The sequence below is a fragment of the Theropithecus gelada genome, chromosome 4 (genome assembly GCF_003255815.1).
Source record: "Theropithecus gelada isolate Dixy chromosome 4, Tgel_1.0, whole genome shotgun sequence".
Classification (NCBI taxonomy): domain Eukaryota; kingdom Metazoa; phylum Chordata; class Mammalia; order Primates; family Cercopithecidae; genus Theropithecus; species Theropithecus gelada.
In genome coordinates this window covers 5,628,628-5,647,316 of record NC_037671.1, presented here as the reverse complement: position 1 = coordinate 5,647,316, position 18,689 = coordinate 5,628,628, and the positions used below count along the sequence as shown (strand labels likewise).

The 18,689-nt window shown below is 41.4% G+C and overlaps 1 protein-coding gene and 1 long non-coding RNA gene across 4 annotated transcripts in view; one reads left to right on the top strand and one right to left on the bottom strand.

The window, feature by feature from the left end:
• Positions 1–18,689, top strand: part of SERPINB9 (serpin family B member 9) — a 32,892-nt gene that overhangs the window by 2,048 nt on the left and 12,155 nt on the right. The window contains exons 2-7 of one of the 3 annotated variants that reach the window (XM_025384430.1): positions 1,501–1,678; positions 5,975–6,112; positions 6,653–6,770; positions 8,558–8,700; positions 10,110–10,265; positions 11,502–11,720. In XM_025384430.1, the coding sequence (XP_025240215.1) occupies positions 1,511–1,678; positions 5,975–6,112; positions 6,653–6,770; positions 8,558–8,700; positions 10,110–10,265; positions 11,502–11,720 (942 nt within the window). In that variant the 5' untranslated portion in view covers positions 1,501–1,510. Of the gene's footprint in view, positions 1–1,500; positions 1,679–5,974; positions 6,113–6,652; positions 6,771–8,557; positions 8,701–10,109; positions 10,266–11,501; positions 12,313–18,689 lie in introns of those variants that run through there. The other 2 variants (XM_025384428.1, XM_025384429.1) reach the window with 2 other exon arrangements.
• On the bottom strand, positions 1,447–18,403 carry LOC112623765. Its single transcript, XR_003119200.1, has 4 exons — positions 18,328–18,403; positions 8,065–8,069; positions 3,013–3,101; positions 1,447–2,207 (listed from the first exon to the last, which is right to left on the bottom strand). It is a non-coding gene; the product is annotated as an uncharacterized LOC112623765 (long non-coding RNA).

Below are 18,689 nucleotides of genomic sequence, written 5' to 3'. Positions count from 1 at the left end.
GAGGATGTTGTGTGGTTGTGGCCCGGTGGTGGCTGAGGGAAGCGGGTTGTGTTCATTGTCCAAGGCTCTGCGTGGCGTTTTGGGGAGCACAGATGAGGTGTCCCGACAGTGGGGAGTGGCTCTAGGAGGCCAGAGGCTCGGGAGGGGGCCTGCGCATTAGGCCAGGCACAGGATCCGAAGTGGAAAGAAATGTGGGGGAAGTGGAAAGAAATGTGGGCGTAGAGGGCAGGCCTTGGGGATGGGTGTGGGGGACGAGGGGGATGGAAAGGGGTCAGGGAGGTCTCCCAGGCTCACCTGGAGGAGTGAGGGTCTCATTTCCAAGGGCACTGGGAACTGCAGCCTGGGGGTGGGGGTTCATTTGGTTTCAGACCTGTGGCGAAGAGACCCACCCCCTCACATTCACACTTTGGCCTCCAGTGGCTTCACAGGCACCACGCCCTTGTTCTCGCCTGTTTTACTCCTCACCTTGGGCTGTTTCTTGCCTTTCCATTCTGGTGTTCTGCAAGGACCAGTTCCTTCATCTCATGCACCATCTACACTCATGGCTTTTGCTGGGAGTAATGAGTAAAGCTCCCAAATAGATGTTTCTGAGTTAGCAAGCACATTAAAAACAAAACAAAACGAAGCCAAAACAACACACAATAGTCTAAGTCCCACTTTCAGTGTTCAAGGGTCACATGATGTCCAGAAGCTAGTGATGGACAGGAGCTCTGAATGGAGTTACTGGGATGTCAGGCCGTGTGGGCCTGGGGCAGGCCGGCTGACTGGGAGCAGACTGGTTCCATCCCAGCTGTCCAGGACACACTCACTTGCCTCTGTGGATGACAGTTCCTTGCCTCACAGCTGTCTGTCTCTGGGTCAGGTTCAGCATCTCAGTGTCTTTTGTGTATCAGCTGAATGACAGGGAGGCCACAGGCTGGTGCCCAGTTGAAAATCTCACAAGGACTCTTTGTAAATGCATACAAGAATAAGAAAAGCATTTTCCTCCTCCTTCCTGAGCCCATTCTCTTCCTCAGATGGGACAATCAGGTCCTTACGGAAAGAATTGGAGTTCACTGCTCCCAGCTCGCTCTCTCTCTCTCTCTCTCTCTCTGTGTGTGTGTGTGTTTGTGTGTGTGAGAGAGAGAGCGAGAAGGAGAGAGAGAGAGAGAGAGAGACAGACAGACAGAGCTCTGCAGGCGAGCCAGTTCTGTTGCTATTGTTGGTTTGAGCTGCTGCCATCACCACACTTAGCTAATTACCTTAATATTTGCTGGTGCCCAGTTGAAAATCTCACAAGGACTCTTTGTAAATGCATGCAAGAATAAGAACAGCATTTTCCTCCTCCTCCCTTAGTTTTTGGCTGGAGACTAACAGAAAATAAATTTTTCTCCAACTTGAAATACTTATGAACTTTGAGAAGAAAACAAAAAGTACGATTCCAAAATTGCCCTGTAGTAAGTAGGTCAGTAACATTCAGGGAGTGTCAAAACTGCATTTCTCTTTATTCTTTACTTCCAGGCCCTGCATCATGGAAACTCTTTCTAATGCAAGTGGTACCTTTGCCATACGCCTTTTAAAGATACTATGTCAAGACAACCCTACGCACAACGTGTTTTGTTCTCCTGTGAGCATCTCCTCTGCCCTGGCCATGGTTCTCCTAGGGGCAAAGGGAAACACCGCAACCCAGATGGCCCAGGTAAGCTTGCCTGTGCCCCAGGAGCAGGGACTGGCCTGGACTGCGTGTTCTGTCACCAGCATCACACTCATACTCCACAGCCACTGAGAAAGGAGGGCAGGACTGGGGCCCCAGTATGCACTGGCCATTTCAGGGAGGCGGGGGTCCACTGGGGAAGAAGGGGGGCAGGGCACGGAGGCAGGAACTCTGCTCCATGGAGATTTATTTGGGGGAAACTTTCCTCCGTTAATCCCTTGGAAAAGACCATCCAAGCTGTCTTGTCCTGGCACGGAATCTTTGTTTAGAAAATGATACTGAAATTATTTGAAATATAAGTTGCAAAGACCTACCTCTTTTTTGCAGCAAGAGACTGTAACTATAAACTTTCATTGGTAAGGAGGGTTAATACCTGTTTCAAGTTGTTTCTGTACCAACAGCTCAGGGAGGGCATCAACAGAAATTTGCCAGAAGGATTCCAGGGCAAGTGCTTAGTTACCGCTGCACACCGTGCAGGTACTGCTCAGTTTAGTCTCACCAACGCTCAGAGAACCTCTGAAAATGACTCAAGATCAGTGCTTGTCCCCAGATGTTTGTGGAAAGGAGAGGGGACATACACCTGAGATGAAACTGAAAGCTTGCATCATCCCTGACTGCAGGCCCCTGGACACGCCTTCGTCGTGGGAGTTGTCCTTTGTTCAATATGACTCTTTTTTTTTCCTTTGATGACACTTTTCAGTAGTGAATTACTCATTTTAATAATTTCCCAGCTCACTGTGTGAAGGAGGGAAGGTTTATGTATAAAGGCTACCAGCCTTAATAATAAGCACAGAGAGGCTCTCTAAAATATATACATTTGGAAAAAGGGCATTACAATGAAAATACACATGCCATAGCAAGCTATGTGTGTATTCAGGGAGGTGAAATATAACACTAAGATTTTTAAAGGAAAAAGTGAAAAGGATTACATAATCCCTTTGAAATAGTTATTTTTGGCAAAAAGATCAGTAACGAAGGTGATGCCAGTGTGAGGTTGGATGGGGAGTTCCTGGGTAGACATCCTTGTGCAAGTATTTTGTTGCGTAAGGCTGTGATGGCCTTTGTGCAAGAGTGTAGTTTTTTACGGAGTCCTTTGCGATAGTTTTGTTATCAGGCATTCAAGCGTGAGAACCCTCTCTTCATGGCCTTCGCCGTCTCTGTCCAAGTTTCAGTTTTTGTTTTTGTTTTTAACATTAGTGACTCCATTTTGGTTCTGAAGTGCCTTATGCTTAAATCTTTATAATCTTTTTCTATATTTTAGACTCACTGATAAACCCTTAGAGAAAGCTCTTTTGAGAGCACCAAAATTGTTTGGGTACCTTCTTAGGTGTGACACGGAGCTCTCCATGGCTCCAGTGTTCACCTGGATACTCGTGAGACACCAGACATACTGAGTACACATTGCTACCTGTAACATGAAGGGAAGCATTAATGGCAGCAGAAATATTTTAAAGAATTATTTATTTTTCCTTCATTGTATAACTGGTAAAAGTCCACTATAAAATTAAAAAAAAAAAAAAAAGTAGAAGGGAGGAAAAAAATCCTTATGGATCCATCATGCAGAGACAACCACCCTTGATAATGTAAAGCATCTTCCTCCAGTCCTATTTCCCCATTTTCTTTTTCTTTCTTTCCTTTTTTGTTTTTAGACAGAGTCTCACTCTGTCGCCCAGGCTGGAGTGCAGTGGCGTGATCTCTGCTCACTGCAAGTTCCGCCTCCTGGGTTCACACCATTCTCCTGCCTCAGCCTCCCGAGGAGCTGGGACTACAGGCGCCCACCACCTGGCCTGGGTAATTTTTATTTTTAGAGACGGGGTTTCACCGTGTTAGCCAGGATGGTCTCGATCTCCTGACCTTGTGATCCGTCCGCCTTGGCCTCCCAATGTGCTGAGATCACAGGCGTGAGCCACCGCGCCCGGTTCTATTTCCCCATTTTCACTTGACATTTTGTACTTTGGTGATTATATGGTATCTTTACTTTTTTTCTTTACTTTTTATCTTTACTGTGTTTTTCAGCTCATCTGAGGATTCGGTGAGACAGTCCATGTAAAGCAAGTGCTCAACATGTGTTGGCTATGAATAGTAATAGTGGTGTCACAGCCTTGGGTGAAATTGGTCTTAGCTTTTGGTTTTGTTCTATTTTTAACAGGGTTTCTTATCAATAGTCTATGAGCTGTCTAAAATAAATTTAGCAGCTTCCTCTCTTTTCTATGTTATAGGACAGTGTGTATTGCATGAGAAATAGAAATTGCTTGAATATTAGAAAAAACATCCCTCAAAAGATCATCTAAGCCTTTTTAGAAGTAATTCTCTCTCTCTCTCTCTTTTTTTTGTTCATTCATTGTGCATTGTGACTGATTGATAGATTCTGTGGGTTGTTTTTTTTTTTTTTTTTTTGAGATGGAGTCTCGCTCTGTCACCCAGGCTGGAGTGCAGTGGTGCTATCTCAGCTCACTGCAACCTCCAACTCCTGAGTTCAAGTTCAAGTGATTTTCCTGCCTCAGCCTCCCAAGTAGCTGGGATTACAGGCACACGTCACAATGCCTGGCTAATATTCATATTTTTGACTGGCATTTGGTAACTTGTAATCTGTACTTTATTGAAAATAATTATATAGCGTTTTTGTTTTAACATTCCCTCTGTTTATATTGCTGTAACCTCTTTTTCACATACAACTTTCCTTTGGAGTGCTTTTTTAAATATGTGGTGGGTGGTTGTCTGTTATGTATGTATGTGTGTTTTCTTTTAAAGAACCAGTTCTTGGATTCATTGATCATTTTGTGCTTGTTCCAAAACTCCTTAGGAGTTTTTCTGTATTTTCTCTAACATAATGATGTAAAGTTTTAGCACTTTATTACTTTCTTGGTAATATTGAAAACAATGCTATGTTTTAACTTATCTTTGGCCGAACTCTTTGGTCTAATATATATCACCCATATTTTGATTATTTTCTAAATTATTTGTCGTATACTTATTTAGAGGAATATTTTTTGTTTGTTTGTTTGTTTTTGAGGAAGAGTCTTGCTCTCTTGCCCAGGCTGGAGTGCAATAGTGTGATCTCAGCTCACTGCAACCTCCGCCTCCTGGGTTCAAGTGATTCTCCTGCCTCAGCCTCCCAAGTAGCTGGGATTTCAGGCAAGCATCACCACACTTGGCTAATTTTTGTATTTTTAGTAGAGACAGGGTTTCGCCATGTTGGCAAGGCTGGTCTTGAACTCCTGACCTCAAGTGATCTGCCTCCCTTGGCCTCCCAAAGTGCTGGGATTACAAGCATGAGCCACTGTGCCCAGCCTAGAAGAATATTTTAAATAATTGTTTAGAAGAGGGATTTTTTTTTTTTTTTGACATGGTCTTGCTCTGTCTCCTAGGCTGGAGTGTGGCAACTTGATCACAGCTCACTGCAGCCTCAAAGTCCTGGGCTCCAGCAATCCTCCCACCTCAGCCTTCCAAGTAGCTGGGACCACAGGCACACACCATCATGCCCAGCTAATTGGAGATGGGATCTTGCAATGTTGCCCAGACTAGCCTCAAACTCTTGGACTCAAACAATCCTCCTGCTTTAGGCTCCCAAAGTGCTGGGATTACAGGCATGAGCCATTGTGCCTGGCCTGGAAGAGTATTGTAATTGTTACTTTGAAGAGTTAATTATTTAGAAAAGTGTTTTCAGTAATATTTTGTATGTCATTTTCATTTTGTTGGCATTTTGTTTATAATGTTGATTTTTTGTTACTACATTGAAGTTAAAGGATATAATCTATATAATTTCTGTATTTCAGAATGTATTGAGACTTTGAGACTTTTCTTATGGTCCAATATGTGTTATATTTTTTGAAATATTTAAGTAACACACACACATATAGTCCCTATAGGGTACAATTTTAATAACTGTGTTATTGTCTTATTAATCACATTGCTCATTTAATATCCTTATTTCCTTTTGAGGATTCTGATGGTTGTATTTCTGTCTATTTTTCCTTGCATTTTTTCTGCTTTTAACTTTTTAACTGCATCTTTTTTGTTTTTCTATAAATTTTAGAGGTAATTTTCCCACCACTTAGGGCACATTTATATTTTCCTTTGGATGCCAGATTTTATCACAACCTCTTTTATGAGCTTTTCTCACCCTTGTCATTTTTTTTCTGTTACTCACCTTTAAACGAGTGAGATCCATTCAGGCAGGATGGCTACATCTTTTACTCGCCTGTTTTCTGTCCCCTCTCTCTCCTTTCCCCATCCACCAAAGAGCTATCTTGATAACTTTGAAATTATTTCTCACAACAGGCACTTTCTTTAAACACAGAGGAAGACATTCATCGGGGTTTCCAGTCGCTTCTCGCTGAAGTGAACAAGCCTGGCACACAGTATCTGCTGAGAACAGCCAACAGGCTCTTTGGAGAGAAAACTTGTCAATTTCTCTCAGTAAGTTGAATCAATAGAACAATAAAAGTTGTATTCAACATATCTGGTGATATAGAGTCTGGGAGAAAGACCCTAGAGAAACTGAGAAACTTACATTAACCAATTAAAAAAATTGTACTTTTTTTTTTTCTAAGATGGGGTCTCACTATGTTGCCCAGGCTGGTCTCAAACTCCTACTCGCAAATGATCCTCCTGCCTGTTGGGATTGCAGATGTGAGCCACCATGCCCAACCTAAACTTCCTTTTTTTAAAGACCACAATTCTATAATTATACCTTGCATTAGTATTCCAAAAGTAGTCTCTACTTTTCTTGAAAGGTAAAATTGAAAGGTAAAATTCTCAAGTTCATTTCTGGTTATTCAGGGTCCAATGCATACCTATTCACAAACTCTGATATTTTAACATATCTTAATATGATCACTTTTAAAGAGTTCTGTGTATTCTTTTTATTAAAAAAAGATAACATATTTAGAATTTTTGGAAGTTTGTTGACATTTGTATTTAGCAGTGCAGCCTCACTGAACATTTTTCTCTCCAAAGACGTTTAAGGAATCCTGTCTTCAATTCTACCATGCTGAGCTGAAGGAGCTTTCCTTTATCAAAGCTGCAGAAGAGTCCAGGGAACACATCAACACTTGGGTCTCAAAGAAGACTGAAGGTCAGAATGACAAGTTATTCTACCCTCCTCCCAACCCCTCCTCCTGCAGCTCTTCCTATTCCTCCTTCCCTCCTCTTACATCCTCCCTCCTCCCTCTCTCCCTCCTATCCCTCCTTCTCTCTCTCCTCACCCACCTCCACCTCTCCACTCCGGCCCCTCTAATTTCACAGGTGTTTCAGATAGTCAGAGTAGTGTTGACTGGCAGGGCCTCCTGGCATACTGAACCTTGATGGACTCATAAAGGTTCTGATCAGACATTCAGGTTTTCAACAACAGAGATTTACTTTTGTGTATTCTCCCAGGACCAGAGTAGCTGATACAAATGTCAAAAGAGGGCCAGGGATGGTGGCTCTCACCTGTAATCCCAGCAATTTAGGAGGCCAAGGTGGGCATATCGCTTCAGGTCAGGAGTTCGAGACCAGCCTGGCCAACATGGTGAGACTCCCCCCATCTCTACCAAAAATACAAAAATTAGCCAGGCGTGGTGGCCCATGCCTATAATCCCAGCTACTTGGGAGGCTGAGACATGAGAATCACTTGAATCTGGGAGGCAGAAGTTGTAGTGAGCTGAGATCACGCCGCTGTGCTCCAGCCTGTCTCAAAAACAAAAAACAAACAAAAAACAAATGTCAAAAGAATCTCAGGCCAGGTTTCCAGTTTAATAACTTACATTAAAATATACTTTCCCTGGCCTGTAACATTCACATGTCAGGTGACTCCATTGTCTCTGTGAGAAGGAGATTGACGGACATATCTTGCCTGAGGTATACACTTGGGCTGCCTCTTCCTAGGTTCTGGGGGACCTCCATCACCATCACCTTTACCTGCTAAGGTCACTTCTGATTTTTCATGTCTTCCACTTAAGCTCCTTTAGTTTGTCTTGCTAAGCCTACATTTGATTGGTTAACTGCAGACCCTGTCTCAGGGCTGATCAGTTCCACAGACTGAAAATATCCTCCATTTGGGGTTGAACCTTATTCATCCACATTTCAGAAAGTGACGTGTTCCAGTCTTGGCCTCCAAGACCAATGACGGTCTGATGAACGATGCAGACTCCTCTGCACCAATGATGCTTAGTACCACTAGGAACATTTCTATTTCTGTGAATAAATGAGACGGTAAAGACTGGGAGATGTTCTTCGCTTAAAGTCTCAGCAATTGTTCCCCCATTCCTGCTTGGAGTATTTGCCACGGATGCTCTCTTGAGGCAGCGAATTAGCAGGGATGCTCTCAGTTCATTGAAAAAGTACCACTTGATCTCCAGGGAAAGAAGAGGTGATCTTTGCTTGCCCACATTCTCTTTTCCAGAGATGTCTGGTGCTTTGTTGAGGGGATTCGGCAGGAAGATCTCCTCCAGAAGCTTCTAGAAATTCCCCATGTGCCCAATGTCAGCTCTTCTCGCTTTGAGCCATCCAGTTTAGAATTGGGTGTGATCACGAAGGGTTGGGTCAAACACTCCATTTCACCACGTGAGACAAACACCCCTTCAGCCTGTCACATTTCCTGCTGGTCTTGTTCTCCAACCTGGCGTAATTTTTCTACTTTCTACCAACCTGCTTTCCTCGAGTGACTTAGGTGCCTTTCACCATCCTCAACGTGGTGGATGTTCTCAAGGTGTCGGTAATCTTGAACGCCACTCACACGTGCTGTTTTTATTTCTGTACGTAACAACCCACACTCAGCAAACTTGAAAACAGAAGTTTGCTTCTCAGCTAGTCACCCAGGATCATCGAATACATCAGGTTCTTACAAAAACAACTGAACGTAGTCTCTACTTTTCTTGAAAGGTAAAATTGAAGAGTTGCTGCCGGGTAGCTCCATTGATGCAGAAACCAGACTGGTTCTTGTCAATGCCGTCTACTTCAAAGGGAAGTGGGATGAACAGTTTGACGAAACGTACACAAGGGAAATGCCTTTTAAAATAAAGCAGGTAGGGGGACGCTTTTTAACATCCTGCTACTTTGATGAAGAAGTTGAATGGAAAGATTTAACTTTGTAAAATCATAAGTGACGTAAGTGTAAGCCAAAGGGAATTTGAAACTTAAAGTATTTCTGAATGAATTTCTTAACTCAGTAGAAAAAAACTGAAGGAATAAAAGATATTTGCTGCATATATATATATATATATATAAAAAAATAAAAAATATATGTAGTGTTTTATCACTGCTCTTAACTACCTTTGGTAATTTCTTATAAACCATTGCTGCCACCTATTTTTGGAAACTAAAGATCTTCCTTTAAGCCCAATTTACTTGGCTAGAAAGCAAAAAAAAAAAAAAAGGTGTTAAGGTGGTGTGATATGTGGGAGTGGGAGTGAGGGGCAGTATAGGGCAGGGTAGAGGGAGAGAAGGTGAAAACATATGTCTTTAGTTATTTTTAAAATTAAAGTAAGTTTTGATTTGAATTGTTAACTATCATTAATTCAGTATTTCCAGCTTTTTAATATTAAAACTTCATGACAAAGACCTTAGTTTTGACATTGAAGTAAAACTTAATTAAGGCAGGCATTAGAATAATTTTCCATAATCCTCCAGCCCCTAAAAATATACCATTTTAATGCAATTAGAAAACGAAAGCAGGTAACCCTCCTGCATTTTTTGTAAGGTGTACTTGAACTTAAAAAAAAATTAGTTCTCTAGTTGCAAAGGGTGGGAGGAGGAGAATTCTTCTAATCTTGGTTTTAGAATGATTTTAATTTTTATAATAGATGACCTGTATCAATTTTTAAAAGTGAATTTAGTAAATGTAATACTTTGCTGAACTTCTGTGTGCATATGCCTCTTCTGTATTTTAAAAAAGTTATTTCCTTAGAGTATCATAATTGAAAAGGTTGGGTTAAAATAGATTACTATATACGTAGGTCGTAGGTCATCACTCTTTCTGAGAGAGTGTACCCATTTATACTCCCTGTCATGCTGTTGTGGAACTATAAGTTTGATCCCACTTTACGATTTTTTTCTCATATGTTGGGTTGGATAAATAGGAAAAACAACACACATTTTTTTCTAATTAAATCAAAACAACTTTGTATTTAATTTCATTTGATTATATTGTTTTCTTAGATCTATTTGCTGAGCACAAATTAAATGAGAAAAATATTTCTCCTCTGGAAAATGCAGAGTATCACATTTTATTTTGCAGAATAAAAGCTTTCCCAGGGTAGTACTGTGTCTGCTTGCAGTGATGATAGGAAGGAACTGGTTGCCTTTTTGTGTGTGTGTGTGTGTTAATTGAGGCATGAATGTGGCGGTTTCCATCACAGGTGCTGGAAACACTATCGGAGGCAACTGCAGCTCTTTTGAAACTTTTAATTGCCTCTTTTAATAATCCTTCCCCCAGGAGGAGCAAAGGCCAGTGCAGATGATGTATCAGGAGGCCACGTTTAAGCTCGCCCACGTGGGCGAGGTGCGCGCGCAGCTGCTGGACCTGCCCTACGCCGGGGAGGAGCTGAGCCTGCTGGTGCTGCTGCCTGACGACGGCGTGGAGCTCAGCACGGTAAGACCCGGGCGGGAAGAACCCAGGGACGCCTTTGCGGGCAGAACTCGAACACCACTTGCACCTCTTGTATTTACCTTCCGAGTTGGCCATGTGGCAGACGCACACTGTGCAGGCACTTGGCGATGGGTTCAAACTTTTGTTCAAGGGTGACTTTTCCCAGTATTGTCTGCGTGATCTGCCAAATTACATACACATCTCAGTCCTCTGTGTTTTCATCGCTAGAAGGGGTAGGGGGCGGTTAAAATGCCTTTTAAAATAAATCCGGTAGGAGGAAACTTATAAAAATCCTGCTAGTTTGATGAATGGCAGACTTTTAACTGTGAAAGCATAAATGACAGCTTAGGGTTATTGCCCGGTAGGGTTATGATGAGGATAAACTGTGGGTAATTCAGGTAACAAGCTTACCACCTTGCCTGGCAAATAGTAAACTTTCTACAAATATGATCCGTTATTATAATCATCATTCTTAGCATTATGCTTTGAAAGTCTAAGAACCTGAAATAGAGAATGAGGAAGTCTTAACTTTCACCTAACGAGGCTGGGAGGGGGGATCGTGGCATCCGGGGAGGTGTGAAGTCCAGTGCTCAGAGGGTGGGACCAGAGACAGCCTCTGATGGCACATCCAGGCACTCGGCTTCCTTTCAGCATGGATCCCTGGGGTGAGAGAGTCACCCATGGCAAATGGCAGGCAGTGGAACCCCATGACTTAAGAGGTCTGTGTGCGCAGCAGCCATTGGCTCTGCCTCTGCCCACCTGCCTGACTGTAACCGCTCTGCTCCAGAAACTATGCAGAATCTCAACTGGGACAGATAATCCTGTTGGAGTGGCTCACACTGAGAACCCTTTAATTTCCAATCCTTTTCTTTACTAGCAATGGTTTGTTGTCTTTAAAAAGACTATGTTTGAAAAGCAAACATAGTCGCCTGGGCATTGACGCTTGTCACAATACAAGATGTCTCTGGAGTTGCTGGATAAGGAGAGGACAGCCACAGCCTTCCTGCCTCTGGCTGCTTGGTGTCTCTCCCCCTTGTCAAGGAAGTGGCGCATGGGATGGCACATGGGACATAGGACAAGTAGGAGCGCTCACAAGCTTCTGGCAGATGAAGGGGCCAGTGATCCTATGTGAACAAACAACACCTACGTGCAAGAGGAGGAAGGGGACTGTGTGAGTGCCTGTGTGCTTGTAGATGTGCACTGAAGTCGGAATCTTAAAGTCTAATTCTGGTATTTCAGGTGGAAAAAAATCTCACTTTTGAGAAACTCACAGCCTGGACCAAGCCAGACTGTATGAAGAGTACTGAGGTTGAAGTTCTCCTTCCAAAATTTAAACTGCAAGAGGATTATGACATGGAATCTGTGCTTCGGCGTTTGGGAATGGTCGATGCCTTCCAACAGGGCAAGGCTGACTTGTCGGCAATGTCAGCGGAGGGAGACCTGTGTCTGTCCAAGTTTGTGCACAAGAGTTTTGTGGAGGTTAATGAAGAAGGCACCGAGGCAGCAGCAGCCTCAGGCTGCATTGTGATTGCAGAGTGCTGCATGGAATCTGGCCCGAGGTTCTGTGCTGACCACCCTTTCCTTTTCTTCATCAGGCACAACAGAGCCAACAGCCTTCTGTTCTGTGGCAGGTTCTCATCTCCATAAAGGGTGCACTTACTCTGCACTCAGCCATTTCCCTCTTGCTGTGTCCCCAGATCCCCACTACAACTCCAAGAGGATGGGCCTAGAAAGCCAAGTGCAAAGATGAGGGCAGATTCCTTACCTGTCTGCCCTCATGATTTGCCAGCATAAGTTCGTGATGCTTTACACTCAGCTCTTACATACTGACCACTCATTTATCCTACTTAATCAGAATCTTGAGAAAATAGACCATAATGATTCCCTGTTGTATTAAAATTGCAGCCCAAATCCCATAGGATGGCAAGCAAATTTCTTCTAGAATTCCACATGCAATTCACTCTGGAGACCCCGTGCTTTCCTGAGACCTCAAATACATGCCTTAACCCACTGCCTCAGTGGTAATAAATGCTGCTAGATATTGCTACTAGTTTATAGATTTCCTGGTGCTTAGTCTTTTAAAAAAGGTTTTAAAGTGCACACGTATATTTTGTCTTTTTTTTTCTTGTTGACATCTACCAATAACCAACCACGCACCAAACACTGCATTTGGCACTGGGGATGCAAAGGGGACAGAGCTATCCTCCTTTTACACCTGGTCTTCAATTCTGTGCCCAACTTACATAGCTTTGACAATGACCAGGTTGGACTCTTTAATGTCTTTCAAGGTATGATGTAATCCTCTTGTAGGGATCACATCTTTCTTTATGATACTGTATTTCTCTACCTCTAAGTCTTAACAGTAAAAATCCCATTCAACACTTAAAGCTCATTTCAAATTCTTCTTTGAGAAGTTTTTCCTTTCTCCACAACCAGATGTACAAATTTTGCACTCGGAGGGCACTTTTTTTTTTTTTTGAGACGGAGTCTCGCTTTGTCTCCCAGGCTGGAGTGCAGCCGTGCGATCTCGGCTCACTGCAAGCTCTGCCTCCGGGGTTCACCCCATTCTCCTGCCTCAGCCTCCTGAGTAGGTGGGACTACAGGCGCCGCCACCACGCCCGGCTGATTTTTTGTATTTTTAGTAGAGACGGGGTTTCACCGTGTTAGCCAGGATGGCGGGCACTTCTTTCTTGGTAGTTCTTTTAGTTTTATTAATCTCTGTATCCTTAGATAGTCCTCCAACAACCAAGGGTTGGGACTCTGTCTTACATATTTGGGTGCCCCTCATAGTGCAGTAATAAGTAAGTGGGTTATATATGAGCTGTGTAACTTATTTTTTATTTTTATTTTTTGAGACAGAGTCTCGCTCTGTCGCCCAGGCTGTAGTTTACAGTGGCCGGATCTCGGCTCACTGCAAGCTCCGCCTCCTGGGTTCAGGCCATTCTCCTGCCTCAGCCTCCCGAGTAGCTGGGACTACAGGCACCCGCCACCATGCCCAGGTAATTTTTTTTGTGTTTTTAGTAGAGACAGGGTTTCACCATGTTGGCCAGAATGGTCTCGATCTCCTGACCTCGTGATCCGCCCGTCTCGGCCTCCCAAAGTGCTGGGATTACAAGCGTGAGCCACCGCACCTGGCCTGTAACTTATTTTTTTAATGGCTGGATATCACTTGAGTTTATTGTTTTTTAAGAATTTTTTTATTGAGGTAAAATTCACATAACATAAAATTAACTATTTTAAAGTGAGAAGTTCAGTGCCGTTTAGTATTGTTAACAACGTTGTGTAACCACCACCTTTATTTAAAGTTCCAAAAAAATTTTTCTCCTCTAAAAGGAAACCCCATCCCATTAAGCAGATAACGCTCCATTTCTTCTTTCCTCCAGCCCCTGGCAACCACCAATCTGCTTTCTGTCTGTATGGATTTATCTGTTCTTCATATTTCATATAAATTGAATTGTTTGAGACCTTTTGTGTCTGGCTTCTTTCACGTAGCACGAGTTTCTGAGATTTATTACATAAGAGCATGTATCAACACTTCATTTTTATGGCCAAATAATATTGTACTAGGTGTTTATAGCACAATTTATGTGTCCACTCATTCACTGATGGACGTTGTGTAGTTTCCTATTTTTGGCTATTGGGAATAGTGCTGCTGTGAATGTTTGTGTACCTGTGTTTGTTTGAGTGCCTATTTTGCATTCTCTTGGGTATACGTCTAGGAGTGGAACGGCTGGGTCATATGGTAATTCTATGTTTAGCTTTTTAAGGAACAGACAAACTGCTTTCCACAGCAGTTGAACCATTCTACATTCCCACTAGCAATGGGAATGTACTTACTATTTTCCTTTTCCTTTTTTTAAAAAATATGTTATAGCCATCTTAGTGGATGTGAAGTGGTATCTCATTGTGTTTTTTATTTGCATTTCTTATGTAATGAGCTAGAAACTAAAGTACAAACTAGATGGGACATCCAGTCCCTTTGATAGATAATGCTCAGTAAAAAATGAGATGAAAGATGTTTGTTTGTTTGTTTTAGACCAGGGGTGAAAGTTTATTAAAACTTTAGAGGAGGAGGAATGAAAGAAAGTGAAGTACACTTGGAAAAGAGCCAAGTGGCCAAGTGGACATCTTGGAGGTCAAGTGCCTAGTTCAGTTTTTTGTTGTTTTTTTTTTTGAGACAGGGTCTCACTCTGTTACCCAGGCTGGAGTGTAGTGGCATGATCTGGGCTCACTGCAATCTCCTTCTCCTGGATTCAAGCAATTCTCTTGCCTCAGCCTCCCAAGTAGCTGGTATTACAGGTGCCTGCCACCACACCCGGCTAATTTTGTATTTTTCAGTAGAGACGGGGTTTCACCACGTTGGCCATGTTGGTCTTGAACTCCGGACCTCAAACAATCTGCCTCCCTCAGCCTCCCAAAGTGCTAGGATTACAGGCATGAGCCACTGAGCCTAGCCCTAGCTCAGTATCTTTTGATATTGTGCATATGATACATAATATGATACATATCATACATAATATGATATTATGTATCATATGCAGATACTTACTGCATTTCTTTCATTAGTGGTGAAAGTGTTTTATGCATTTATTGGCTCTTGAATTTCCTCCTCTATGAATTGTCATTCACACACCTACTTTTCTACTCGGTTTTTACATATCTTTTTGCCTATTAAAGATATTATCCTTCCGTCTTATATTTTTTCTCATTCTTGTATTGCCTTTTAAATTTTGTTACGATGTTTCATTAATAAACAGCATTTTGTTTTCCTCTATAATCAAATCTAGATTTTTCCCTTTGTGATTTCTGACACCACTTCCATTCTTACAAGTACTTTTCCATTCATAAACTAGTTAAATAAAAGTTATTTTTTCCTCTAAACTTTTATTTTTGTAATGATTTAATTCACATGGAATTTGATTTTGTGTTATTGACATTCAGGAGAAAGCATAATTTCATTTATTTCTTAATAGCCAATTTCTGGATATTATTTGTAAATCTATTTTTCCCTAGTGTTCATTCCTATTTTTCCATCTTTATTTTTCTAAGTGAACTTTAGAATAATTTTTTAAAAACCTAAGTAATTTTTTTAACTTGTTGAGAGTTTTTTGGGGGGAAGGGTTAGCATGACATTAAGCATATAAATTACTTGGGTAAATTGATGTATTTACAATGTTTAGTCATCTCATTAAGGAAAATGAGAAGAGTCTCCATTTATTCAAGCCCTTTTGTTATACTACTTTTATTAAGACCTTTTTTTTTTTTTTTTTGAGTTTTTTTCAATATAAATCCTACACATCTTTTTTTTTTTTTCTTGTTATGGTTATTTCTAAATTTTAGTAACAATTTTAAACAATAGCATTTCCCCCAACCTGATTATGGATGGCATATAAGTAAACCATTGACGTTTATACATTTATCTTGTGCATGACCAATTTGGTATATTCTTTTGGTAATTTAAGAATTTTCAGTAAATCATCTTGGAGTTTCTGCTATATGATTTTGCAATAGGCAAATGATCTTTACTATGTATGTAATGGTATATGCAAATAAGAAAGAGGACATCCTTCTAACTGATACGCCTCTAGTGTCTGTTTTTTGTTTATTGTTTTGTGTTTGTCTGTTTTGCATTACCTAGCCATTATGAGACAACATACAATGGTTTGGATGTTTGTACCCCCACATTTCATGTTGAGACATGATCCCCAATGTTGGAGATGGGGTCTAATGGGAAGTATTTGGATCATGGGGGCAGATCCTTCATGAATGGTTTGGTGCCATCTTCGAGGTAATGAGTGACTTCTGGCTTTATTTGTTCCCTTGAGAACAAAAAACCTGACCCCTGCCCTCTGTCTCTTGCTTTTGATCTATTGCCTTGTGATCTCTGCACATGGCAGTTCCCCTTCACCTTTTGCCATCAGTGGAAGCAGCCTGAGGCCTCACCAGAAGCAGATGCTGGTGACATGCTTTTTGTACAGTGAGCAGAACTGTGAGCCAGTGAATTACCCAGCCTCGTGTGTGTGTGTGTGTGTGTGTGTGTGTGTGTTTTATAGCAACACAAATGAACCAAGACACAGAGTGCACAATCATGACAGAAATTCTTGTTCTGCTCTGTTTTAATTTAGAGATTGATAATATCCAGTGTTGGTGAGCATATGAGAAAACAGGCATCCTTACCTTGTGTGTGGGAATGTGGATTAAGGGTTTTTGAAAGGAAGTGGGCAGCCTTTCCATTTTAAATGGACATTCTTTTTGGGCCAGGATTTCACTTTTAGATGTCTGATCTACATAAGTATTTGCATACATGCTTAGATATGTTGAGGTTTTCTCTGTAGTATTTTTAAAGGCATTTTTGTAGGATTATTTAAAAAATTGTGGTAAAGAAAAACAAAATTTACCATCTGAACCATTTCTAAGCATACAGTTAGCATTATTTCTGAATAGCAAAAAAGGAATGAAAAAGAAAAAGAAAAGAAGGAAAGAAGGCAGAGAGGGAGGGAGGGAAAAAACAAAGAAAATGAAATGGAATTAATTCAATTTTAATTTTTCCTTCAATAGGAGAATAATTTAATTGTAGTATGAACTATGCAGAATTTAAAAAATCACAATAGGTTCAAATGCACTTATTGTAAAAGACCATGAACACAAATTAAGTGAAAAATGTAACTTGCAATGCAATGTGTATAATATGATCTCATTTATATGAATGAAACCCTGTATATGTACATTCATGTATGTGAATCTATGGGAAGAGGTTTAAAAGGTGACACTTTTCACTGCTAACAGAGGTTGTCTCTGAGATAGGTTTGGGGAAGGAGATATGGGAAAGAACCTTCCATTTTTTGCCTTCTATATTTCTGTAATATTTAGAATTTTAACAAGGAAAATCTAATTCTGTAGTCTGCACATAATCTAAAGAAAGAAGAACTCCATTATACAACCACATGTCTAATACTAAGTGACATGGTATTGAAATTGAAATAAAATCCATATAAATGGGTTTTGAAAATATCTTTTTATCCTTGGTTTTTATAAGAGTTTTTAATGAGAATGGCAATTGAACATTGACTTCCTCTTTTCATGAGTAAAGTCTATTTCTGCTTTTCTTTTGTTTAAGAGCTGTTTTTATTTCCTGTTCTGTGAACTGACTTCATATACTTTGCCCGTATTTTTCTTTGGGAGTGTAGGTCTACTATGCATGAATGAGTAGAAGCATTTTATGTATTCAAGGAATTAAGCCGAGCACAGGGGCACGTACCTGTAGTCCCAGCTGCTCGGGAGGCCGGGGCAGAAGGACGGCTTAAGCCCAGGAGGCTGTAGTGCACTGTGATTGTGCTTGTAAATAGCCAATGCACTTCAGCCTGGGCAATGTAGTGAGGCCCCCATCTCTTAAAAAAAAAGGTAAGAAAGAGATTAGCCTTTTGTCTGTGAAATGAGTCATAAATATATGCATATATTGTTATTTGTATTTTATCTTGTTTACAGTGTTTTCACCATGTGAAATTAAAAAGAAGAGCTTTTATGTAGTCAAATGTATGAATCTTCTAGCTTCCAGGCTGTGTGATTGCTTACTTCTTACTCAGCCAACTCCAATCTGCTTTGTGCTCCACCACGACACTAAACAAATGGTCACCAACACCCTCCTTCTTCCTAAGTTCAATAGAAACCTGATTTTTCAGCAGTATTTGACCCTTTTGGAGACTTCTTCCCTAAGAAACACTTTTTGTTTTGGGTCCTGATCTTCCTTCTACCTTCCTGGCCTCTCTTGCTCAGTCTCATTGTCCTACCCTTTCCCTGGCCCATGCTGTAAATATTGCTATCCCTTGTGGGGCTGGCCTGAGTCTTCTTTCATCCACTTTCTCCAAAATGGGTCTGGCCCTCATCCATGGCCTGACTGCCAGCCCAGAGCTCAGATCTCTCTCCTGAGCTGCAGACCCAAATCTCTACTTGCTCATCCCACCCTTCCATTTGGACACACAACAAGTATCTCTATCTCAATGTATCCAAAGCCAAGATTATTACCCACCTTCCCAATACACCTTCTTTAATTTTTCAGCTCTAGGACTGGATGCACCAGAGCAGGAATTGAGTTCCCTTCATCAGCTCTGCATACTGGACACCTCACTCACTGTCTTCTGCTCCTTATGAATTATCAGTTGCATTAAACTGAAAGGCAAGACAATCCGTGCAGTTACCCAAGCTGGACTATAGGACACCTTCTTCCCCCTGTCACTCTGTCATGTAAATTTAAATAGCACCTTTTGAGACTGCCTATAGCTTGCCTATAGCAATCACTCAGTTGATTCCTACACATGTATTCTCACTTGTCTTCCTTCCTCTTCTTGCCTCCTCCAACCCATTCTCCACATTCCTTGCAGAGAAGTCTTTCCTGAAAGTAAATCTAGGTAATCCTAGCTGTTGCAACAT